The sequence below is a fragment of the Typopeltis vanoorti genome, chromosome 12, assembly GCF_054136105.1.
Source record: "Typopeltis vanoorti isolate ZY-2024b chromosome 12, IOZ_Tvanoo_1.0, whole genome shotgun sequence".
NCBI classification, from domain to species: domain Eukaryota; kingdom Metazoa; phylum Arthropoda; class Arachnida; order Uropygi; family Thelyphonidae; genus Typopeltis; species Typopeltis vanoorti.
In genome coordinates, this window is record NC_143560.1 from 109,745,628 (window position 1) to 109,770,731 (window position 25,104).

The 25,104-nt window shown below is 35.8% G+C and overlaps 1 protein-coding gene across 1 annotated transcript in view; it reads right to left on the bottom strand.

Annotated features, from left to right (window-relative positions):
- Fak (protein tyrosine kinase 2 Fak) overlaps positions 1-25,104 on the bottom strand; it is a 316,957-nt gene that overhangs the window by 171,768 nt on the left and 120,085 nt on the right. Inside the window, exon 12 of the mRNA XM_090402169.1 lies at positions 6,265-6,335. Coding sequence (XP_090258295.1) covers positions 6,265-6,335 — 71 coding nt within the window. The remainder of the gene's footprint in view (positions 1-6,264; positions 6,336-25,104) is intronic.

Genomic DNA, 25,104 nt, shown 5'->3' on the forward strand with positions numbered 1-25,104 from the left:
TAAAATTGGTGTTAATCAAGTTTTTAATTAATAGAGCACATAATATGTGCTCCTCTCCCCACAAGCTTACAAGAACTTCTCGCTATTTAAAAAAAATAAAAAAATTTTGTAGGCAGGTCATATATTCCCCATTCAACTGAAGCAATTATTTTACTTTTGAAACTTGTCTGGATGTAATGGCAAAGTTATGTTCTGAACTTAATGTGCTAACAGTGTCATCTATTAGGGCTACTACTACCAATGATAAATTGACAACAACACGACCTTGTTGTAATTGCAGTCATTCCACAACATTGCAATGTTGGAGGATTTCAAATTTTTTCTGGTGCCAGCTTTTGACTTTAATGAATTCTTTATCTGCTGTTGAGTTGGAGATGCAGGCAAGGATAGCCAACAGTTCCAGGTTTTAAAATATCACACAGTACTTTGTGTAGTACTGTGTGAACAAGAAATATATGATCTTCCTCCAGTGATAACCAATAATAACATTGGTTTGGATGTAGCCAAAATAAACCTCAATCCAATCCAAACCACACAAAAACAATATGCCAAAAAAAAAAAATCAGTACTTTAAAAGAGCTATACAGTAACAACAATATTGTAATAATTAAGACAGACAAAGGTAATGCAAATATGGTGATGAATTTATTTAGCAGAATATGAAAGCAAAATGTACGTACTTTTATAAGATCGGTCAACATACCAAATCACAGATCGTGCTCTTACTAACTCTCAAAAGAATAAAGTTTGCAAATTATTAAAGAAAGTCACTTCCTGGCCAAAAGAAACAGTTAACAAACTCGGGCCTTTTCCTGTTAAAACATCCAGAATAATATGGAGAATCAAAAATTCACAAACAAGGTACACTCTTACTCCCAATTGTGGATAGTATAAACACACCCACATACAAACTTGCTAAACATTTAGCTAATCTAACCTCCCTCACAAATAATTCTTCATCATCATCAAATTCCTGCCATGTACCCTCAAGGGATGTACAGGATATGATAGTACTACATGAAAAATTTACATCATTACTAACTTCCTATCTACAATTTTCCTCCAAATAAGTCTGTTACATGTCAAGACTCCAACATTACCAGATCTTATATTTCTATCGTCCAAGGCACTTTGTACTGTATCAATCCACCTATATCTTGGTCTTCCTTTGGGTCGTTTTCCAGCCAACTTGGCAAAGAACATTTGTTTTGCTAATCTTTCCTTGCCCATTCTGTTTAAGTGACCATACCACCTGAGATTAGCTCTGCTAACGCATTCCTGGATGCAGACAATGTCAAGTTGTTTCCTAAAATTCTCATTTTTAATATGATATTGCCATTGATGCCATCTGTTCACACCCCTAATCTTTCTCAGGACTCTCATATCTGCGGTCTCTAGTCTTTGGTCAAGTGTTTTACTTCTGATCCAGCTCTCAGATCCATAAGTTAAAACTGGTTTGAACACTGTCTTGTATACAGCTAATTTAGTGTTCCGACTAATTTCTCTCTTATTCCATATGAATTTCTTCAATTGACTTCCTACCATACCAGCTTTGTTGATTCTGTTCTCTATTTCCATATTTAATTTACCATCTTCACTAAAGATTGTGCCTAAGTAGCTGAAATGTTTTACTTGTTCCACAGGTTCTCCATTCACAACACAGTTGACATGTTCAATAATTCTGCCTATTGTCTTTGTCTTTATATTGCTGACCTTCATACCATATCTATTACAACAGTAATTCCATTTAGTCAGAAAATCTTGCAGACTTGTAGCGGATTTATTTAGAAGTATAACATCGTCCGCATAAAGCAAAGAGCTGACATTAACATCTCCAATTTTGATATCATGTTAAATACCACTTTCCTTCATAATGTGATCCATATAGATAATGAATAACAGAGGGGATAATATACATCTATGTCTCATTACCAGATTTAACATTAAACCATCTTCCTGTACTTCCTTCAATTCTAACTGCGGACATACAACTCAAATAAAGACTAAGTATTGCTTAATATAATGCCTCATTGACACCATATAACTGTAGCGTATTGATTAGCTTCTCTCTTGGCACCTTGTCATATCCCTTTCCCAAATCAACAAAACATAAATACAGATCTTTGTTATATTCCCATGATTTCTTTACTATTTGTCGTAAAGTGAAGATCTGATCCTGACAGCCTCTATTTGGCCTGAATCCAGCTTGTTCTTCAACAAGCTTTTCTTTCACAATTCTTCTCAACCGTTTCTCAAGTATACTTGCATAGATCTTGCCAGGAACACTCAGTAGGGAAATACCTCTGTAATTCTCACATTCAGTTTTATTTCCCTTTTTATATATGGGTACTATTAGAGCTCTACTCCAATCATTGGGAATTCGTCAATCTGTCCAGGCTTTCTGGACTATGCAGTGCAGCCACTGTAAGACTCTTATACCACCATACTTCAGCATTTCTGGTTGAATATCATCTACCCCTGCTGCCTTTCAACATTTCAAGCCTTTGGTGGCTTTTTCTACTTCAAGTATGGATATATATTCCTGACTGCATGCCTGTTGAGTGTTTTTTACCACTGTGCTGTCATCACTGCTTATTTCATTTAACAGTTTTTCAAAGTAATTACTCCATACTTCAAGGATATCTTTTTCTCCCGTTTTGATTTCACCTTTATCATCTCTAACTCCTTTTACAGCACTCTTTCCTCCATTTCTAAGCTCAACAACCTCCAGAATGTTTTGCCACCTTCTTGATATTTATTTTCTATGTTCTTGCCAAAGTCCTCCCATGACTTTTGTTTAGCTAGTTTTACCCAGTGTTTAGCTTTCTTACATTTGTCTCAGTATTCTATAAGAGCAAAAGCTGGCTTATTTGCCAGGAACTTTTGATATGCTTTCTTCTTTTCCTTCACTGCCTCTTTAGCTTCCTGTGTCCTCCATGGAGTTCTAGTTTTTCTATCCTTGCAGACAACTTCATCACGTGCATCTCTACCTGAATCAATCAGGGTTTTCTTCAAGGCTTGCCACTGAATCCCCAAGGTTTGGTTCCTGCTCTCAAACTCTTTCATTTTTCCTTCAATAATCTTTGTGTATTTTAGTCTACAATTCACATCTGAGAGCTGCTCAACTTTTATTCGCTTTAAAATTTTCCTACATGAACCTATGTGAAGGAGGAAACTGAGTTTGCTGTCAAATATGAGTCCCAAGAACTTAGCTTCTGGTGCAACTGGTATTAATGTTTGTTCAAGTTGGATTTCTGGGTCAGGATGAAAGCCATGTCCACAGCAAAAGCACAGACAAACTGTCTTTTGCTGTAAAAATTTGAACCAATTTGCAAGTGCCCATTTTGACAGGTGGTCAATGGCTTGTTGCAGTTGTCTTTCTATGACCCTCATTCATGCATGACAGAAGATGATGAAGTCATCCAAATAGATGGCATTACTTACCACTGGAGGAAGTTGTTCTATTATTGAGTTGAACCTGATTGTAAAAAAAAAGTGACATTTAGAACTGAATCTTGCTGGACTCCTCTTGGTTATATGGTAAAGAGAGAGAGCATTCCTACTCAGATTTGGAAGATTCGGTTAGATAGGAAGTTCTCGATAAACAGGAGATTTCCTCTTAGACCAAAACTTGTTCAAGAGTTTAAAAATTGTATTTATATAAGACAAAATGTTTCAATATTCCGAATCTAAAAGTCGAATTAAAATATTTTATTCTAAGTGTATGCTGTGGTCTTAGTCAGGCAATAACCTGCAATGGAAGTATAATGGATTCCAGTTACTGGGCCACATCAGGAATAGCATAATTTGGCACAATTAAATTAAGTTACAAGTCAAGAGTTTAAAAACTGTATTTACATAAGACAAAATATAAGTTTAGACAAGATTTTGTTATTTTTGTCCTTTTTGTTTATTCTTTTGATGTTTTGTTTCAATTTCTTCCTCAAAATCTTCCTTCTCATTACAGTATTGAAGATGACAACCAATGGATGCAAAAGGGTTCACAGTTTCTGATGTGGTTCACATCTAATGGGACATCATTTTCATCATCAGCCATATCTGGCATATCCTTAAAACAGTTTTGAATGATCTTATTGTCTATTCCTTGCCAATTACTGGCCATAAACATATTGCTTGTAAAAGATTAAACTTTTGTACTGACCTCCATAGCAAATGGTAAGAACCCTATTTTTCTTGATTTCAGTTTAATTCTATGTCAATACATAAGCCAATTCTTACCAAATTTTAATCAGATGTCATCTATGCATTCATTACTTTCGGTCATATTTGAACAGAACAACACTGTTACATGATTGACTGCTTTTGTTGATGCAAAAAGTGCAGAAAGTTTATAACACAGAGAACTATTCAATGTGGCATGATAAAATATCCCTGTTTCATCAAAACTGCAGTCATCATCAGCATAAATTTTTGAGTCAAGATTTCATAATTTTTCTAACACTCCATGTGGCCAAGGTTACTGGCTGGTCCAATTAACATGCATTGTGTCCCAAATAACCAAAGCAAATTCTTGTCGTATTCTCAATTTGTTTTGTTCTTTCAGAATTGTTCCAATAAAATGACTGCCTCAATTAACAGGTGGACCAATTAACTGGAATCTATCGTATAGACATCCAGATCAGCACCAACATTTAGGTATCTACAACATAGTATTTCGTACAGTCATGATGAGAAATTTGTTACCAGTCGTGAAAGCAGGGAAATCATATAGTGGGCTTTACTGTATAAATATAAATTAAGAATAATGCAAGTTAAATATTACAACAATGATATGTACCTTTCAATGCAGAAAGAAAGCTCAGTCACATATCACAAAAGTCCAATAGCAAAAAAAAGCACAAAAATAAATGAACAATTCCTAACATGTACCTTAAAAGAGATGTATTAGAAAATGATTTTATTTGACAAAGGGTCAGTAAGTAGTGAGAAGGTAAGAGAGATTGGAATATGATAGTAGGTAGGTTATAAAGAGGCCTCGGTCGACTAATTTAGCTATATTAGTGTGAGGTTGTGGCTAAAAGGCCTTTAGACATCACTCTCATCACACCTGTCCTAAAAAACAAGCTAAAAATGAAATATAAACAGAAATTATACAAAATAATAAACTAAAGAGGCAAAATGATCACAAAAATAATGTAATAACCATTGATTACAGAACTAAATGAAAAGAAAAATGGGGAAAAAACTGGCCCGAGTGGTACAGCTCTCCGGGAGCTGATAATCCGCCTTGATGTTGGCCTTTGCAGCTCGGGTTTAATCAGATCAAACCCCTCCTATTTGTGAACTATAAAACCAAAGAATTATTTTATAAAAATAGACAAGGTTTAACTTGTCCCTGTGTCATAAAACAGATAATAGGTGGTTTGCACTATTTGTTGAAGAACCTTCTATCCCCTAGCAGGTATCTCTCCTGTGCCAAAAACCTAGGCAAGTAATTTCCAGATATGGTATTTCAGCACATTTACTAGGAAAATTAAGAATTTCTGTGTTTTTCGAACAGGTGGAGGGAACTGTAAATGCATGACTTCCGCAAAGGTCAGCATTGGGATGCCTATTACATTACTGAGTCTTCACCAGATACGCTCAGTATGGGGACAGAAGTATAAGAAATGTCCCACTGTTTCAATGTTCTGGCAAACATCACAGAAGGGATCGCACAATGTTGAAACGGTGGGACATTTCTTCTATTTCTGTCCCCCCACTCAGCATATATGGCGAAGACTCATTAACATACTAGGCATCCCATGCTGACCTTTGCGGAATTCATGTATTTACAGTTCCTGCCACCTGTTCGAAAAATGCAGAAATTCTTAATTTTCCTAGTAAATGTGCTGAAATACCATATCTGAAAAGTGCAAAAAAAATTCTGAGAATGAAATTTCATTAATCCTAATCTATAAAAAGTATATCTGATATACAATATGATCTGAAAACCTAGGGTTATGGATTGCACACATCCGACTACTTCATTAAATGGTACACAAACTACACAGTTAATAATACATTGTCAGTCAGCATTCAAACATTTGTAAGTTTATCTTGTAACAAAAGAGCAAAATGTAAAGCATTCAAAGTATGATGAAAAATACCATTAAGTGTGATAATTAGTACTGAAACCTTTAGTGAAAAATGTACCAATGAGCACTGGTACCAAAAAAAAGGTACCAATGCTCAAAGTATATAAGTAAAAATTATTGACAAATAATGATTTACAGCAAAATAATAAATAAATTTTTTATTTACCTTTGAATACTACACCTTGGGAATTATTCAGTGAGCTGCCAAGAAGATTCTCTTTCTTGGGTGATTCTGGCCTTGAAAAAATAATTACATATATATATATATATATATATATATAAAAGAAGAAATTTAATGACTAGAAGATCAGAGACATCAAAATAGAAATATATATATACAAAAGACCACAGAAATTCCACGGAATACACGGCTCTCCATCTGCTCTTTACACCCACTCATTCCAAGGTTATATGGCCTCCCGAAGGTACACAAAGAAAACTATCCACTGAGACCTATAGTAGACAGCATTGACTCACCCACATACAGGTTATCCAAATATTTGGTGTCATCATTAAAAGCTTATGCGGGAAAATTTTCTTCTTATATTAAAAACTCAACAGATTTTGTCTCTAAAATAAAGGACCTAAAACTAAAATCTTCTGATATCATGGTGAGCTTTGACGTGGTAGCACTCTTTACCAACGTTCCGACACAGGACGTTCTCCATATTTTAAAAAACAAGATTTCAAATAAAATGTTCTCTCTGTTATCTCACTGTGTAAACTCTGGCTATTTTGAATTCGAAGGAAAACTATACAAACAGGTCAAAGGATTAGCTATGGGAAGCCCTCTCTCTCCTGTGTTAGCCAACATTTTTTTCGAGGACTTTGAAGAAAAGGCGATCTCCTCTTTTACTTTAAAACCAAAAATTTGGCTTCGATATGTGAACGATATATTCCTCATATGGGAGCATGGTACTGAGAATCTTCACAAGTTTCTCGACCACTTAAACAACCGCCATCAAGATATAAAATTGACTATGGAGATTGAAGAAAATAGTTCCATCTGCTTCCTAGATGTTAAACTCACCAAGACGCCTGAATCAATTAAAGTCTCTATTTTTAGAAAGCCAACACACACAGACAGATATTTGCATGCGTCCTCCCATCACCATCCAGCGCAAAAGTTGGGTATTATATCAACTCTAGCGAATCGTGCAAGATCTGTACTATCAGATGAAGAAGAACTGAAAAAGTAACTACAACATCTTAAATGGACCTTTAAAAACAATGGCTACTCTCTAAAAAGTATTAACAACCAATTATCCCGACGTCAACGTAACAACGTAGAGACACAGGACGACTCCAAAGGTCATATCGTCTTGCCATATATCAGCACACTATCCAAAAAGCTGAGCAGAATTCTAAAGAAGTTTAACATAAAAACGTGCTTCTCGACTCTGCCAAAAATAATATCACGCTTCAAGAACTATAAACAATCTCACAACCTTCTACAATTCCCAGGTGTATACAAGGTCACTTGTGAATGCGGAAAGCCTTACTATGGGCAGACAGAGAAATCTATCTTACTACATCTCGAAGAGCATCAGAGAGACATTGCTTATAAGAGAACCAGAGCAACTGCTCTGTCGGGCCATGTCCTGCTTTCAATAAACACGAACAACGAAGGCCACCAACATGAAATAAATTGGACATTGACTTCAAACTTACACGTCTGCCATGATGAAATAGAGCGCCGCATTGTCGAGTCAAGGGAAATCACCTTAGACCCTTTGCATTTGAATAATAATCTTAGCTATAATTTGGCTGACTCTTTCAACTCTATTATTAGATACTGGAGATCGCGTGATTCCACACACGCACAGGTGCACAACAATAGAACATTAACTCGGACTGTAGTTCAAGCTCATAATAACTGTAATTTACAGTCGAATATTATGACTTTGTAATTGTATAGCTTTGGAGTGTGTCAATGTTAATTTAAGTGCCTTTTATTATCTTTTCTATGTTCTTATCGCCTGAAGAAGTCATTCTTGATGAAACATGTTGCGTTTTTTTTTTTTTCAAATAAATGTCATTGTGTTATTATTCTCGGGTTTAAGTCAGTTAATTTAGAAAAATGAATATATATATACATACACGTGCATGTGGATACACATCATTCCCTTATTCCGAAATCACAATGAGCAGAAATGATGATTTTGACTAAGTGATGATCTGAGTTTAATTTTGAACAACTTGTGTTGTGCCAGAATGACATGAGAAATAATGCAATGTTAAACTTCACAAATGTGTGTTCCCTGCTTTGTAATGCCTAGACGATGAATGTGGAACATTTGTGAATTTGGCAATTTCTACTGCCAGAGAGGACACAAATGTGGCACATTTGTGAATTTTACAGTTTGGTAAATTCTTGTGCAAGGTAGTATCAACCAAGAATGGTCCCCCTTTCGTGAATCTTGCAGACTTCACGGTTTACATTATACACAACAAACATTACTGTTTGATGTAGATAGTGTAATCAATATCAAGGGAAATTAACAAATCAGTCAAGTGTCATAGTATCTTGTTTTGACAAAACGAATGAAAGAACTAGAAGAATTCATAATAGGCTATGAAGACTGAGAATGAAAGGCTGAATACACAGCCTTTCATTCTCGCCACAAGCTTAAGGTACTTGGGTTTGGCTGGGTGAGTGATCTTTATTTTTAAATAATTATGGTTGTAATCACAAGTTTTATTTGAATACTCATTTTACACCACGGAGCCTGTGTACCTCAGTGGATGTGGCGTTTGCCAACCACGGCGCTTGGCCGCACGAAGGAAGACTTGGTTTCGAGTCTAGTCGGCGACTAGAGGAAATTTTTCTAAGCCTTTTTTCGACCGGTTCCCGAGTTAGTCGATCTCTGGCACGGGCAAGCGGGTTTTTCCTCCCGGAAACTCAAGAAAATCGACCGTAGAACCCACGTTATTTCAGACATTAAATATATTGTGTTAAGGTTAGGGACCACAAGATGGCGGCACATTTGAGCCGTCTCTCTTCACTGTGTACCGCTTAATTAGTGATAGCCTTGGGCCATCTATCTCTGATTGGTACCAGTGGAGATTGAACTGCCCACTCAGTCTCCATAAGTTAGATAGGGCTAAACGGCCTCGCCTACTCCCCGCATACGGGAATAAAAAGGCGTTAGATGATTTTTTTTTTTTTTTTTTTTTTTTTTTTTTTTTACTCCACGATATTTTATTTATTCAATTCCTATTTTCCCTAATAATCTAAGTTTGTACTGGTGAGAAAGATCGGTTACTTACATTAAATAAAAATGAAATCATTATCATTATTAGCATAGTTTTAGATGCTCAAGACTAGTAGCCGTTTTAAATGACCCTCTATATGATATCGAAAATTCATTTGATGAGTACTAGCCATCGACAAGTACTGATACAAGCAATAGTGAAAATGGTAACATTGCTGACAATACTAATAATATCAACTATGATGATGGTGTTGTAAATATTAATGAGCTGGATAAAATGACTGAGAACAAAAATGCAGATGAAGAACAAGGTAGAAATACCCGGTTTTTTATCTAAAATTTAGATGCCCAATAATGCTGCTAAATATTTTAGTAATTTATCTTTTATTTCATAGAAATAAAGAAAGGAATTTGTGATGCTAGAAAGTGAAAGAAACATGTGAAAACAAAGAGAATTAAAGTAGAGGTGTATGATTTAAAGCTGTAATACCAACCCTCATCCTTTTGTTATCTGCACTATGCTACACATAATTTTCTCAATTCCAAAGTTGGCTAGAAGAGCATATCAAAAATTCTGATGCAAAGCATCTGTTAACTTCACTGTGGGAAAAAAAAAAAAAAAAAACTATTTTACAACACTGAATTTGATGAGCCCTTTTGACTGAAGTACTCATGAAAAGAAAAATAGGCTGACCTTCATCACAGATGCCTATTTCAAAGGCATACAACAACAACAAAAGCCCATCTCAGCACTAAACCTTAAAGATCCATTGAGAATGTGTAAAAAATTGATAGTTCCACAAGATCATACCTATTACCATTCTTTGAAGAATGACAAACTATTTGAGATGCATTACACTTTTGAATTTTTTATGAGTGTCTTCATGGTTTATATATTTCATTTCGATTTTGTTATCTGCAACTAATATTATGAGTGTATATATATATATATATATATATATATATGAGAAATAATTTTTTTTTTTCTTCTGAGAAACCTATTTTCTTGTACCATGAATTAATTTTATTTGAATTTTCAGTTATGCGAAAACAACATCACAATGTATTATTATCAATATACTGTTCACTGTTATCAATGTATAACAGTTAAGAAGGTTTTACATTATTTTATTTCCTAAATTTTAAGGTTTGTTTAAAACTTTAACTATGTTTTCTTGAAAGTAGTAAAATGAACATTTAGTGTTTTGACAGAAGGGGGAGATCACTCACTCACACCACACACACACATACTATGATACTTACATGGTTAGCAATTCAATGCAAGAGGAATTTAATGTACAGTGTCAGTACCATTTGTCAGCCTAGAGGGTCAATTGGATAGTGTCTCAGCTCACCAATCAAAAAAGTCATGAGTTTAAATCCTACTAATAGGCACAAATGTTTGTGGATGTCTAATATTGTAAATGAGTTGTATCACCTTGTGTGAGAACTATATCCTGCTTAATGGATGTCTAAACTAGCTTGAAAAAAATGTTGTCTTTGGTCTCTAGAGCAGTTTTCGGATTGTCTCTAACTCTTAGCCTATCGACAGTACAGTACCAATGCAAGATAGATTTACAAGCTTTGTAGATGGGGACTTACGTTATAGAAATATTATTACCTACTAGTTTCCATTTCTTTTTCAAGGATACCTATTAGGAAAAGGACAGTAAATTTTGCTAGAAGAGGAAAATTGATCAAATTAAATATACAGTGAGTTACGTAATATCTGATCTGGAATAATCATATGCTCAGATAGACGAGGTTTGGGATGTTCAGATGACATGCAAAACTCTTAGTAACCAACAGTGGAATGACTGGTTTTCAGACATGAGGTCAAGGTTTGATTAACACAGTTTGCAAAATACCATCATCATCATCAGGACATGACAGTCAAAAATTTACATCATTACTAACTTCCAATCTACAATTTTCCTCCAAATCAGACCATTACCTGTCAAGACTCCAACATTATCAGTTTTATAATTCTATCTTCTAAGGCACTTTTTACCATATCAATCTGCCTATATCTTGATCTTCCTCTGAGTTTTTTTTCCTGCCAACCTGGCAGAGAACACTGGTTTTGCTAATCTTTCCTCCCCATTCTGTTTAAGTGACCATACCACCTGAAATTAGCTCTGCTAATGCCAAGTTCCTTCCTAATATCATCATTTATAATATGTTGCTGCCATTGATGCCATCTATTCATGCCCCTAATCTTTCTCAGCACTCTCATATCTCATAGATCTCTAGTTTTTGGTCAAGGGCTTTACTTCTGACCCAGCTCTCAGATCCATATGTTAAAATCGGTTTGAACACTGTATTGTATACAGCTAATTTAGTGTTTTGACTAATTTCTCTCTTATTCCATATAAATTTATTCAGTTGACTTCTTACCATACCAGTTTTGTTGATTCTGTTGTCTATTTCCAAATTTAATTTACCATCTAAACTAAAAATGGGGCCTTAAGTAGCTGAAATGTTTTACTTCTTCTATAGGCTCTCCATTCACAATGCAGTTGCTATTTTCAATGCTTCTGCTTATTTTCATTGTCTTTGTCTTCTTATTATTGACCTTCATACCATATAACAGTTATTCAATTTAATCAGGGAATTGTGCAGACTTCTAGTGGATTTATTTAGAAGTATAACATCATCTGCATAAAGCAAAGAGCTCAGATTAACAACTCCAATTTTGATATCAGGTTTAATACCACTTTCCTTCATAATGTGATCCATATAGATAATGAATATTCTTGTCTAACACCTGATTTAACATTAAACCATCTTCCTGTACATCCTTCAATTCTAACTGTTGACTAACAACTTAAATAAATATTAAGTATTGCTTGATATAATGTCCCATATAACTGTAGCGTTTTGAATAGCTTCTCTCTCTCTCTCTTGGCAGCTTGTCATATGCCTTTTCCAGAGAGAGCTTTGTTATTGTTATTATTATTCTTCCGGGCAACTCCAAGGAGTCGACAGACTCATCGAGGGAGGCCCTAACATCATGTCAAGAACAACTATTCGACATTGACACAGTATCTATCATACCTTGCCTTGAACTCATTCACGGTCGTAGCACCCACAACAGACTCTGGAAGCTTATTCCACTCATTCACCATTCTCCAAGTAAAAAACCTAGCTCTAACACCCTTGTCAACCACGCTCTTGCCCAGCTTCCATGCATGGCCCCTAGTCCTCCCACCACCAGTCATATTTTCAAAAATATCTTCTAGATCAATCTTGTAGAAACCCTTCAGTAATTTGAATGTCTCAATCATATCACCCCTCCTTTGCCTATCGACCAATTTCTGCAAGCCACAAATCTTCAACCTATTCTCATAAGGTTCATTCCACAGACCTTCTATCATCTTGGTCACTCGTCTCTGGATCCTCTCCACTTCCTCCCCATCACGAAGAAACTCTGGTGCCCATAACTGGGGACAGTAGTCCAGATGGGTTCTTATAAAGGCTTGATACAGAGGAACAACAAGTTGTTTGTCTCTGCATGTTAAAGTATTTTTCAGAAGCCAAGTGATTTGATGAGCTGATTTAGTCACTTTTGCAATGTGCCCCCTAAACTTCAATTCCCTATCCACCGACACTCCCAAATCCCTGGCCTCATCGATCTCCTGGAGTATGGTTCCACCAATGCGATATACTGCTGCTATTCTTTTCAACCCCAAAGTGCATAACCTTACACTTTGCCACATTAAACTGACATCCATTTTTCCTAGCCCAGTCCTCCAAATTATCCAAATCATCCTGTAACATTTTGACATCCTGTGCACTCACAATTGCTCTACCCAAATTTGCATCATCAGCAAACAAGTGAACACTTTCTCTCAAATCCTTTCCTATATCATTGATGAACAAATTGAAAAGCAGTGATCCTAATTTGTTATATTTCCATAATTTATCAACTACTGTCATAAAGTGAAAATCTGACCCTGACAGCCTCTATTTAGCCTGAATCCAGCTTGTTCTTCACCAAGCATTTCTTCCACAATTCTTCTCAACCGTTTCTCAATTATACTTGCATAGATCTTGTCAGGTACACTTAGTAGGGAAATACCCCTGTAATTCTCACATTCAGTTTTATTTCCCTTTTTATATATGGGTGTTATGAGAGCTCTACTCCAATCATCGGGAATTTGTCCCTCTGTCCGGGCTTTCTGAACTATGCAGTAATAATGCAGCCACTGTAAGACTCTTATACCACCATACTTCAGCATTTCTAGTCAAATATCATCTACTCCTGCTGCCTTTCTACATTTCAAGCCTTTGATGGCTTTTTCTACTTCAAGCATGGATATGTATTCCTGACTGCATGCCTTGTCAGTTGTTTTTTACCACTGTGCTGTCATCACTGTTTGTTTCATTTAGCAATTTTTTGAAGTAATTACTCCATACTTCAAGGATATCTTTTTCTCCAGTTTTCATATCACCTTTATCATCTATAATTCCTTTTACAGCACTCTTTCCTTCCATGTCTGAGCTTCTTCAACAACCTCCAAAAGATCTTGCCAACTTCTTGATATTTATTTTCTATGTTCTTACCAAAGTCTTCCCATGACATTTGTTTAGCAAGTTTTATAGTGTTTAGCTTTCTTACATTTGATTCTGTATTCTCTAATAGCACAAGCCGACTTATTTGCCAGGAACTTTTGATATGCTCTCTTCTTTTCTTTCACTGCCTCTTTAACTTCCCACCATGGAGTTCTGATTTTTCTATCCTTGCAGACAACTTCGTCACATGCCTATCTGGCTGAATCAATCAGTGTTTTCTTCAGGGCTTGCCAATGAATCTCCAAGGTTTGGTTCCTTTTCTCAAACTCTTTCATTTTTTCTTGAATAATGTTTGTGAATTTAAGTCTACAGTTCACATCTCTGAGCTGCTGAACTTTTATTCGCTTTAAAACTTTCTTACATGTTCTTCTTTTCAATAGGAAATTCAATTTTATCCTGCTGAAGATTAAATGGTGATCACTTCCAATTTCAAACTCTGTACGCTCTGGTGTCCTGAAACAGGGAGAAAACATCACCATCGACAATGACACAGTCAACGAGACTTTTCTTATTCCTTGCCTCTTCTCTCCATGTGAATTTGTGCACATCTTTATGTTGGAACATGGTGTTGGTAATAACCAGTCCATGTCCTGAACAGAAATCGAACAGATATTTGCCATTATTATTAGCTTTGCTCTTTTCTCCAAATTTTCCCAAAATATTTTTATATGTCTGACAATCATTTCTTACTCTGCTATTTATATTCCCAACAAGGACTAACTTTTCCTTTTTCGTTTTGTCAATTGCGTTCTCTAACGCCTCAAAAAATTCCTCCATTTCTACCTTAGTAGAACCTTCTGCAGGATCATAACAAATAAGTCCCATTGTCCAGTTCCCCATTCTGATATTTGCCCATATTACTCTACTTGATAGGAAAGTCTAGCCATTCAAGAAGATCAGCCTCATATTTAGTGTTGAATACTATGGCTACTCCTTCTTTTCCTTGATTGTCATTGCCTGAATATACCATTTTGTATTTATTGCTCAGAAAGATCTCACCAGTTTTTGTCTTTAATGTTTCAGTTACTCCTATTATGTTAATATGGTACTTATCCAATTCCTCAGCTAGTTCCATTTCTTTGCCATTCAGGCTGCTTATGGTGATAGTACTGATCTTGAACTCTGGCAATGTTGAATTAGGGTGTGTTTTAGGATTTGTTCCATTAGTTGACTTTTCATTGTTTGCCCTGATTCCCTGGCAAAAAACAATGGGGGGGGGGCCTTGTTTAACCAGACGATGCCCCAGCAGCGCATGAAATTCTGTCATGTTGTTCCATCATTTTATATTTTGGTTTAAGTCAATAAGAATACAATTTGGTTGGCTAAATCCCAAATTGCCAGCCCATCCTTGTTCGTTCAGTATCCAGATACCTTACAGGGTGCACCATGAGAAGGTGAGTATTGGACATTCGGTCAGAAGCCCTGGTCGGTTCTCTGCATGATATAACTGAGAGGACACCTCCACTATGTGGAGGTGTCCTCTCAGTTATACGGCTTTGACCCTTAAGTACCTCTGCAAAATACAAATTACCAATAATGGAATGACCCATTTTCAGACTTTTTAAGATATTTAATCAGAGTTTGCTGTTCACATGCTGGACCACTAACAGAGTAGTGATGGACAAAATAAAGCCTCTCCCAACCCAGACCTGGCGTGGAGTTCCTAAGGTGTTGCCTGCTTCCACAAACAGAGCTCAGGCAAGTATAGTCGCTTTATAAATTGGAGGAAATGCCTGCTACCAATGCTTACCTAAATAAGACTAGATTCTATCTGGTCCGAGGAAATGCCAACTAAATTCTTTGGTTGTATATTGCTTTCAACACCCACTAAAATGCCACTGCTCCACCTGTCAGAGGTCTGAAATGGCTCCTGCCATGTTTAGTGCATCCCGAATTAGGTGGCATCTATGTTTGAAAAAAAAAAAAAAAGAGAGAGAGAGAGAGATAAAGCAGGTGTTAATTTGGTGTTAAGATGACTGTCGTACAAATCTTTGGCAAATTTATACAGCCATACTTGTTGAGGTTTGGAGCATGTTTTAAGGCTTCCGTTGATTCCAAGACCAATCTCTCTGACTTATAAAAGCTTCTGTGCAACACTTTCGTCTTTTTCCAATTGATCCTGTGTGCGGGGGTATCTAAAACATGATCTATAATAAATTTAGTTTAATACTTTATCCAAGTGTAAGCAAACAAAGTTTGCACCTGAAGTATCTTCAAGACTGAGGCAGCTCGTGGTAAAGGTGGACCAAGCTCTCCTCACTGCTTGTCTTAGTATCTCCCATAATGCAAAGCACATCTCCTTGCAGATATGTATAAAGCTATGCATTAAAGGAAGGGCTACCCAGACTGCTTTTGACCTTTACTGAAGTCTCGTTAGTGGGAGCTAGATCTACTAAGGTGGAAGTAATGGAGAAGTCATATTTACCTATACGAGTTGCCAAAAGGTGTAACCAAGTGTTACACCTTTTGTTGCCAAGTGTAAGCAAAAGTTTTGCTTACACTTGGATAAAGGATTAAACTAAATTTATTATAGTCTAACGAAGTGGGAAAAAACTTCCAACATCTTTCTCTAAATCCAGAGTAATTTAATAATAAGGTGAGACACTTTTTGGCAACTCGTATAGGTAAATATGACTTCTCCATTACTTCCTGGTTCTGGTTCCCACTGACGAGACCTCAATAAAGGTCGAAACCGGTCTGGGTAGTGGCTCTTGCCTTAATGCATAGCATTATACATGTCTGCAAGGAGATGTGCTTTGCATTATGGGAGATACTAAGACAAGCAGTGATGAGAGCTTGGTCCACCTTTACCACGAGTTGCCTCAGTCCTGAAGATAATGCAGGTGCAAACTTTGTTTGCTTACACTTGGATAAAGGATTAAACTAAATTTATTATAGTCTAACCAAGTGGGGAAAAACTTCCAAAAAAAAAAAAAGAAACATGGTCTGCTAGACCTGACTTGCCATAGTGATAGTGCCAGATGTATTTTTTATGTTCACTGAGGTGGATGTTCACAGTTGTTCCTGTCTGTCCATCGTGAGCTCAATCACACAAACAGGGCACTTCATAGACTCCTGGATGTGATTAAGAAGAGATTCTGCCCTTGGGTGAACGGATGACAGCTGCCAATTTCACATATGGTTTAAATATAGTGCATAGGTAATGTTTATTAAGCACTCCAGATATCTTTTCAGATGTGCTTTTCATGTATAAGATGGTGACAGTTTTGATGTAGTCTTTTATGGTAGACAGTGGAGAATTTCTGGGGAACATTTAGTATTTTGTCTATCTTATGGGGTTTATAGCCATTGGCCAAGAAGGTGTGATGTAAATGAGTGAGTTCAGAAGTGAATGCGATGTCACTGGAACAACTCGCTCTAGGTCTATGGGTTAGTGTTTTTAGGATAACATACTACTGAGATGAGTGATGGTGTGATTTATAGAAAACCCTGTATGTGGGTTTTCTATAAACCGAGAATGATAAGGAACCATCTCGAAGATGTGCGATTAGTGTATCAAGGAAGGACAAACAATCATTAGCTTCCAGTTCCATTGTAAAGTGGATTTTTGGGTGTTGGCTATTTAAATGCACTAAGAATATATCCAACGCATCTGTGAATAGCAAGCGTATTATCAACATAGTGTAGCCAAAGCCTTGGTTTGAGAGTGGCTGTGATAGGTAGCTTTTCCAAGTGTTCTATGTAGAAGTTGGCTAAGGGGGGGTCCCCCATTGCTGTCCCATCTTGGAAAGGGAAAATATACAAACAATTAGATGGGACAGCAATAGGCTCCCCTCTTTTTCTTTTCTTTACTCGGCCCCATGTCATAGAAGGAATCTTCAGTAATATATTGACTTGGGATTGGTAGCATAGTCTAGTGGTGAACTCCATCTTTTCCTGAAAAGGTTTGTCCACAATGCTTCTTTTGATATCTTCAATGGTTTTCTTTTATTTCTGAAAAGTGGCACTGTTTCTGATTTTCCATATGTGGTATCTGAATTCAATTAATAGGGTATAGAAGTTGGATTTTCTTGCTCCTTTTTAAAAGTATATCTTATAAATATAGTACTTGTTCCTTTATAAGTGTAGACATGTTATAATAGTTACTGATATCAACCTGGATTTGGCTGGCTACTGTGCATTCATAAAAAACATAGTCACTAGTTCCATGCAGGGAGCAGAAGACACAATTTATAGTGTCATGTTTTTCATTTTTAAAGTTTTGTTTTCACTGGCAGGATAATATGCAGTATTTTCCAGCTGAAATTGTGCTTGGAGGGATAGATGTATACCTGAAATAGCCGTTCTTGCATTTTTCTTTGTCTTGTGGAAGTACATCTAATGACTAGCATTTGAGTGCCTGAATTATTTCTTACTTTTTTTCATCCTTGTAGCTATGGTATGTTATGTTCCTCTCTTTTATTATCTTTTTTTGCCTGTCTAAATGTTTTTGTAGTATTCTGTTGCAACTTTTGCTTTCTTTCCTCTGTGGTTTCGTCTGGTCAAGACTTTGTACCTGGCCAGTAATGACACAATGCCCTGGAAGAGTGTTTAGTTTCTGAGATCTTTATAATCTGGTGCATTTTTTAAGCAGATAATATTTCTTATATTCTTGGGATGGTCAGACCTCCTCATTCTTTCTTTAATGCTAACTTATTTTTGTTTACCTTTGGTTGTTTATTGTTCCAGAAGAATGTGTATATGATGTATTCTATTCTCTTCATTTTTGCTTTGCTGATAGGAAAGGAAAATTTATAATATTTAATTACAGAGATCATTAATAGTTTAATAATCTGTGCCTTTCTAGTGACAGACTTCCAGTTTTTTTTGTTTTTTTTATCCAGGTGATTTTTTTTAATAATTTCCTCTTCATTTTCTAGTAGGCCAAAGTAAGTGAAAGGAATTCCTAGTATTTTGATTGGTCCACCAATTAATTGGTGTTCACCAATATGTATCCCACCTTCTCATTCCAATAAATAATTTGGAAATGTCAAGAATGACCAAAGGAGTTTCTACAAATGTGTCCATGTCTTATGTTCAGAGGTGGGTGAGGAGAGCTTCACTGGATGGTTTCCTCTCTTTGAATTTCTCTAAATGCTGGAGTACCCCAAAGCATTATTTTTTCACTCACACTCTCTTATATATCAGCAAATGTTTTCTTACTGACCACAATCTTTTCCAGTTTTGCTGAAATCTCCATTTTTTTCCCTCTTCCTTTTCAATAAACCATGCACTACTCAAATCATTCAAGCTTCCAGATTTTCTATAACCAATGTTTTAACAGAATCTAAACACAGTTCTGTGTTATTTCTCACAGCGAAGATATCGCTTCATCTCCTCAAACCTTCTCAGCCTTTGCTAGCATAAACACAACTTGCATTGTTGCCTCACAAACAAGCTGGTATTCCTCTTCATTCATGAGACTACTTCTCACTTGTAGATTTACTAACACTCTATAAAATCAAAATCTGCATGCAGCAAGTGAAAATGTTCACACATTGGGATGGTGCAGAAAACACCTCCCTTAAACTGCTGAATGCTATCCAGAAGGGTGCAATCCTTTAACAGGTAACTCCTTGCTCACAGATTCCCACCAATCATTTTCTTGTATGTGCTCTGTTTCTGCATTATGCCTTGTCTATAGATAATTTCATAGGTGCTGATCCACTACGCTGGCCATCACTATTACTCCACCTTCCTCTAAGCATGTTAAAACGCAGCTGCTGCTGTTCAACATCCACACACAATTCACTTCTTTGGATTACTGTTTGTGGGACCACTTCAAATCAGTGAGTTATGTCAAATGACTCAGAACAATAGATGACTTAAAGGAGATCATCATATTAGAATTTTTGAACATCAGAGAAAATGTTACTATTCTTAGCAATATTTAAAGGTCATGCGTCAAACAAATAAGAAAGTGTTCAGAAGAAAATGGCAACCAATTTGAACATTTAATGTAATTTATATAATAATTTATTTATGGGTCTTGACTTTTGGTACACTCTAAGGAGAAAAGGCAAACAAACCAGAAAAACTAATTTTCACTCTTTGAATAAAGTTGAAGTTTGATGTTAAGAAAACAGCTAATTGCACATAACCAACACTGAAATAATCAGTTTTCAAAAGTCTTCAGAAGTTACATCAAATATCAGAAGGTAAGATCTCACATAAATCACTATATATATATATATATATATATATATATATATATATTTTTTTTTTTATAAAGAGATTTAATGACTAAAACCGAGAATAATTGTAAGGCTTTAATGATATCAAAAACTACTAGTTTCGGCTTTCGACAGCCTTCTTCAGGTGTCTTCTAAAAATAGGAAACAGCAATAAAAACACTGAAGTTGAAAAACTGAGAAGCGCAGGAAAATTGCAGTACATAATTGACATGAAAAAACATTGTTTCACAACATTTTTTCATGTCAATTATGTACTGCAATTTTCCTGTGATTCTCAGTTTTAAACTTCAGTGTTTTTATTGCTGTTTCCTATTTTTAGAAGACACCTGAAGAAGGCTGTCGAAAGCCGAAACTAGTAGTTTTTGATATCATTAAAGCCTCACAATTATTCTCGGTTTTAGTCATTAAATCTCTTTATAAAAATATATCAGAACAACCGAGTCAATGTTCCTGAATGCATATATTATATAATATAAATAATGGTAACTATCTGCTACACACACACAAATATAAATCCTAGAGAGTCCTAACTAGGATTTTTTCAGGTATGAGTATAAAGACTTGGACAAACTACAGTTTTTAATTTTTCACTCAGCCTCTATATATAAAACATGTTAAGTTTGAATCCAAATTTTGTATATGTAATGATAATTAAAAAAAAAAATGTCTCAATTTTTACTACTTGTACTTATTGTTTACTACTAAGGAAAAAGTGGAGGAATTTTTCGAGGTATTAGAGAAGGCAGCTGACACTTTGTGTCAGCTGCCTTCTCTAATCTGTTCCTTGCTGTTTGGAGATCTAAACAGCAGAGGAGGAAATGATTACTAGACCTATAGAAATGTTTTGGTAAAATTTTGAAAAAAAAAACAGCAAAGCTAATAATAATGGGAACTATCTGCTGGATTTCTGTTCAGGACATGGACTAACCGGGAACAACACCATGTTCCAACATAAAGATGTGCACAAATTCACAAGGAGAGAAGATACAAAATAAGAAAAACTTACTAAGTTATTGTTGATAATGACATCTTCATGCTGGTTCAGGACAAAAGAATTTACACTAAATTTGAAATTGGAAGTGATCACCATTTAGTTTTGAGCAAGATAAAACTGGATATTATACTGAATAGAATGAATACACAAATATTATTTGGACAAAAAAATGAAAGATTTTGAAAACAAGAACAATACCTTGGAAATTCAGACCCAGAAGAAAACATTGAATGATTCAGCATGGGAGACATGTGGTGAAGTTGTTGACAAGGATAGAAAAGTCAGAACTTAATGGTAGACTTAGAAAGTTAAAGAGGCAGTCAAGGAAAAGAAGAAGGCATAACAAAACTTCTTGGCAAATAAGTCTGCATATGCTCTGAGAGATTGCAGAGAAACTTGCAAGAAACTGAAATAATATGCAAAACTAGCTAAACAAAAGTCATGGGAAAACTTTGATAATAACATTGGTAATAACATTGTCTTCTGCAGATAGTAGCAAACCACTAGTGAGACCCAGATTTTTGCACATATATAACAAATTGAAGCAGGAAGTTATTAGTAAATTGACTTAGTCTCACAGGCTGGGATTGTAGGATCTTTAGTGAATATGTTATGTAGTTAATATATAACGTATACACTAAATTGTATGGCTAAATAAATAATAATAAAAAGAGTTTTTTTTTTATTAAATGAGGTAATTTCTAGACTACCACTTCACCCATACTATCCAGGGATGCTATCTACCACATTTGGGCACACATTCTATTGCTCCTCGAGAATAATATTACATATTTATTTAAAATTATCATGAAACAATTTTTACGTCTTTAGAATCTACAAGGAGCAATGGAATGTATGCCCAAATGCGGTAAAAAGTACTCCTGAGTAGTATGGGTGAAGTGGCAAACCAAAAAAATTGCCTCATTCAATAAAACTTCGTCTTTAGACAAATAAAATATAACCCACATAATAATTATGTAGAACTAAATGAGAAAATATGCTAATGAAAATGTAATTGTTAATAACAATTTTTTAACTCTTCGTTAGTGAGCACCTCACGATGTACAGCTATGTAATCATTCAATTCTTCTTCTGTCGTATCCCTCTCCACCTAATTTCTGTGCTGTGTTAATTATCACTGTTATCTATGAATTAATATCAGGAGCATCTCGGGAATTATGAATGGCATCACTCCACAAATTCTTTCAGCATACAGTTACAGTTTCTGGCTTCAATCCGTCCATTGCTCCCTTGATGACTACAATTGCATCTGTGATTGTGAATGATTTCCAGCATTCCATGACTCCAACATCAGCAGAATCGTCAACCATTGCACAAACCATATCAAAAACCTGCCAAGCATATGAGGCTTTGAAGCATCTAATGACACCTGGATCGAGTCGCTGAAGCAATGAGGTCATATTAGGTGGGAAGAAAACTGCTTGAACATTTTCATTTTCGGTGCCTAGTGACTCGGGGTGTCCTGGAGCGTTGTCTGTTATCAATAAAACTTTAAATGGTAATCCATCCCTCTCCAAGTATTATTTTACCTCTGGAATAAAACATCAATGGAACCATCCCATAAATAACAAGGCTGTGACCCACGCTTTCCGATTTGATTGCCAAAAAACAAGCAGACAACTTTTGTTTTTGTTTTTAAGGGCACGTGGATTCTGTGCTCGGAAAACAAGGCCAGGTTTAATTACATGACCAGCTATGTTGCAACAAAGTACCAGCTTCAATCTGTCCTTAAATGCTTTAAAGCCTGGTGCTTGCTTCATAGTTTTAAGGATGTAGGTCCGTTGGGGCATTTTCTTCCAAACGAGGATGGTTTCATCACAATTAAAAAACTGCTCAGGATGATAAACTTTCTCTGCAATATGTTGATTGGATTTTAACAGTATAGATGCGAACACAAAATTATAAGAAAATAACTATTTATTAACTTAATCACTAATATTTTGCTGGTATTATATCCAGCATCTTCAGATGCACACAAACAAAGTTTGTTACAGTAGTGAGACAACAGCAATCTGGTGTAACAATGTGAGTAATTGTAGCATGCAAAACAAAGACTAAAGTCCTAATTAGGCTCCAAAATAAAATAAAAAAAATAAAAAACGAGAGACAAAAAACATTAATTTGGTCTTACGATGACTGTCTCCCAAATCTTTGGTAGATTTATACAGCCATACCTGTTGAGGTTTGGAGTATGTTTCAAGGCTTCTGTTGATTTCAGGAACAACCTCTCTGACTTGTAAAAGCTTCTGTGCAGTACTTTGGTTTTTTTCCAATTGATCCTTTGTGCAGGAGTATCCGAAGCATGGTCTGCCAGACCTGACTTGCCATAACGAAAGTGCCGGATATATTTTTTGTGTTCACTTGAGGTTTTAAGGCAGATTACAACAGTTCTTCCTGTCTGCCCATAATAGGCTCAATGACATGAACAGGACACTTCATAGACTCCCGGATGTGATAAAGGAGAGAATCTGTCCTTTAGGTGAACGGATGGGAGTTGCCAATTTCACATAAGGTTTAAATACGGTGCATAGTTGGAGGTTGTTAAGCACTCTATATTTTTTTTTTTTTTTTAATACTTAGGACTTTAGTCTTTGTGTTGCACGCTACAATTACTCATACTAGTCCCACCATTACACCAGATTGCAGTTGACTTGCTATTTTAACAAACTTTGTTTGTCTGCTCTGAAGATGCTGGATATAATACCAGCGAAATATTAGCAATTAATATAATAAATAGTTTTTCTTATCAATCTGTATTCGCATCTATATCGTTAAAATCCAATCAACGTGAGTGTGTGACAAACACATAAGCCTTTCCAAATATTAAGTATTCTTCACGGTGATGATATCGTATGCAAGGCACTACAATGCAGTAAGTGGAAGGTAAAATTGGCGTGGCAACTGAACAGATTAGCCTTCTTAAAAAGGTGACGAGATACCAATTTAATACCAAACCGTATAAAAATTAAGAACAAGTTTCACTCGGCCAAAGCCCAACGTATTTATAAACATGCGAGTTTAGCACTATTACAGGAACATGTATACGCTACTCACCGAGAACTGTCAAAAATAAATTCTTTCATCAGTGCACTACGTGATATACTATCTAACATTATGAACCCAGAGCTATGGGATATTCTGGATAGCATCTCCGACTCTACAGCCAACAAAGAATTTGCCAAAGTTAAAAACCAGCACTAGAAGAAATTTGAAATCCTTCAACAATGCATTACTATGCAATGCCACAACTGCATCAAGATGCCATCATTGTGAACTTATCATCGGTAACCAAACAAGACATGAGTGCGTTAAGTCGGGGACACATTTTGCCGTTATTCCTAAAGAAGTTCCAAAAGCCAAAATAATGGCTTCCGTTGAACGTGGGATATACGAACTGCCTCCAGAAATAGCCAATAATATTCGGTTAGACGTGGCTAAAATCCTAATCCATTCTAAGCCTCCCAAACATAAAGAAATCATTTATCCAACATAAAGAAATCATGGCTTTAAAAGAGCTACATAATAATAACCACATTACCATAACCAAATCAGACAAAGGAAACACAACTGTAGTGATGGATACAACAGAATACGAAAGTAAAATGCACGTTCTTCTTCAAGATCAATCATTATATCAAATTATAGATCGAGATCCCAACAATTCACAAAAGAATAAGGTGTGCAAATTATTGCACAAAGTCACATCTTGGCCTAAAGAAACATTCAACAAACTGAAGCCCTTCCATGTTAAAACACCCAGGATATATGGAGCTCCAAAAATTCACAAACAAGGTACACCTTTAACATCCTATTGTAGATAGTATAAACAGTCCCACATATAAACTTGCTAAACATTTAGCCAAACTATTAGCCACTTGCACTAACAATTCTGCCTCTTTTGTTAAAAATTCTACCCACCTAAAGCTATCAACACAGCCACACCTTAAAAAGTTCAGACTTAATGGTGAATTTTGATATCACCTCGTTATTCACGAATGTACTATTAA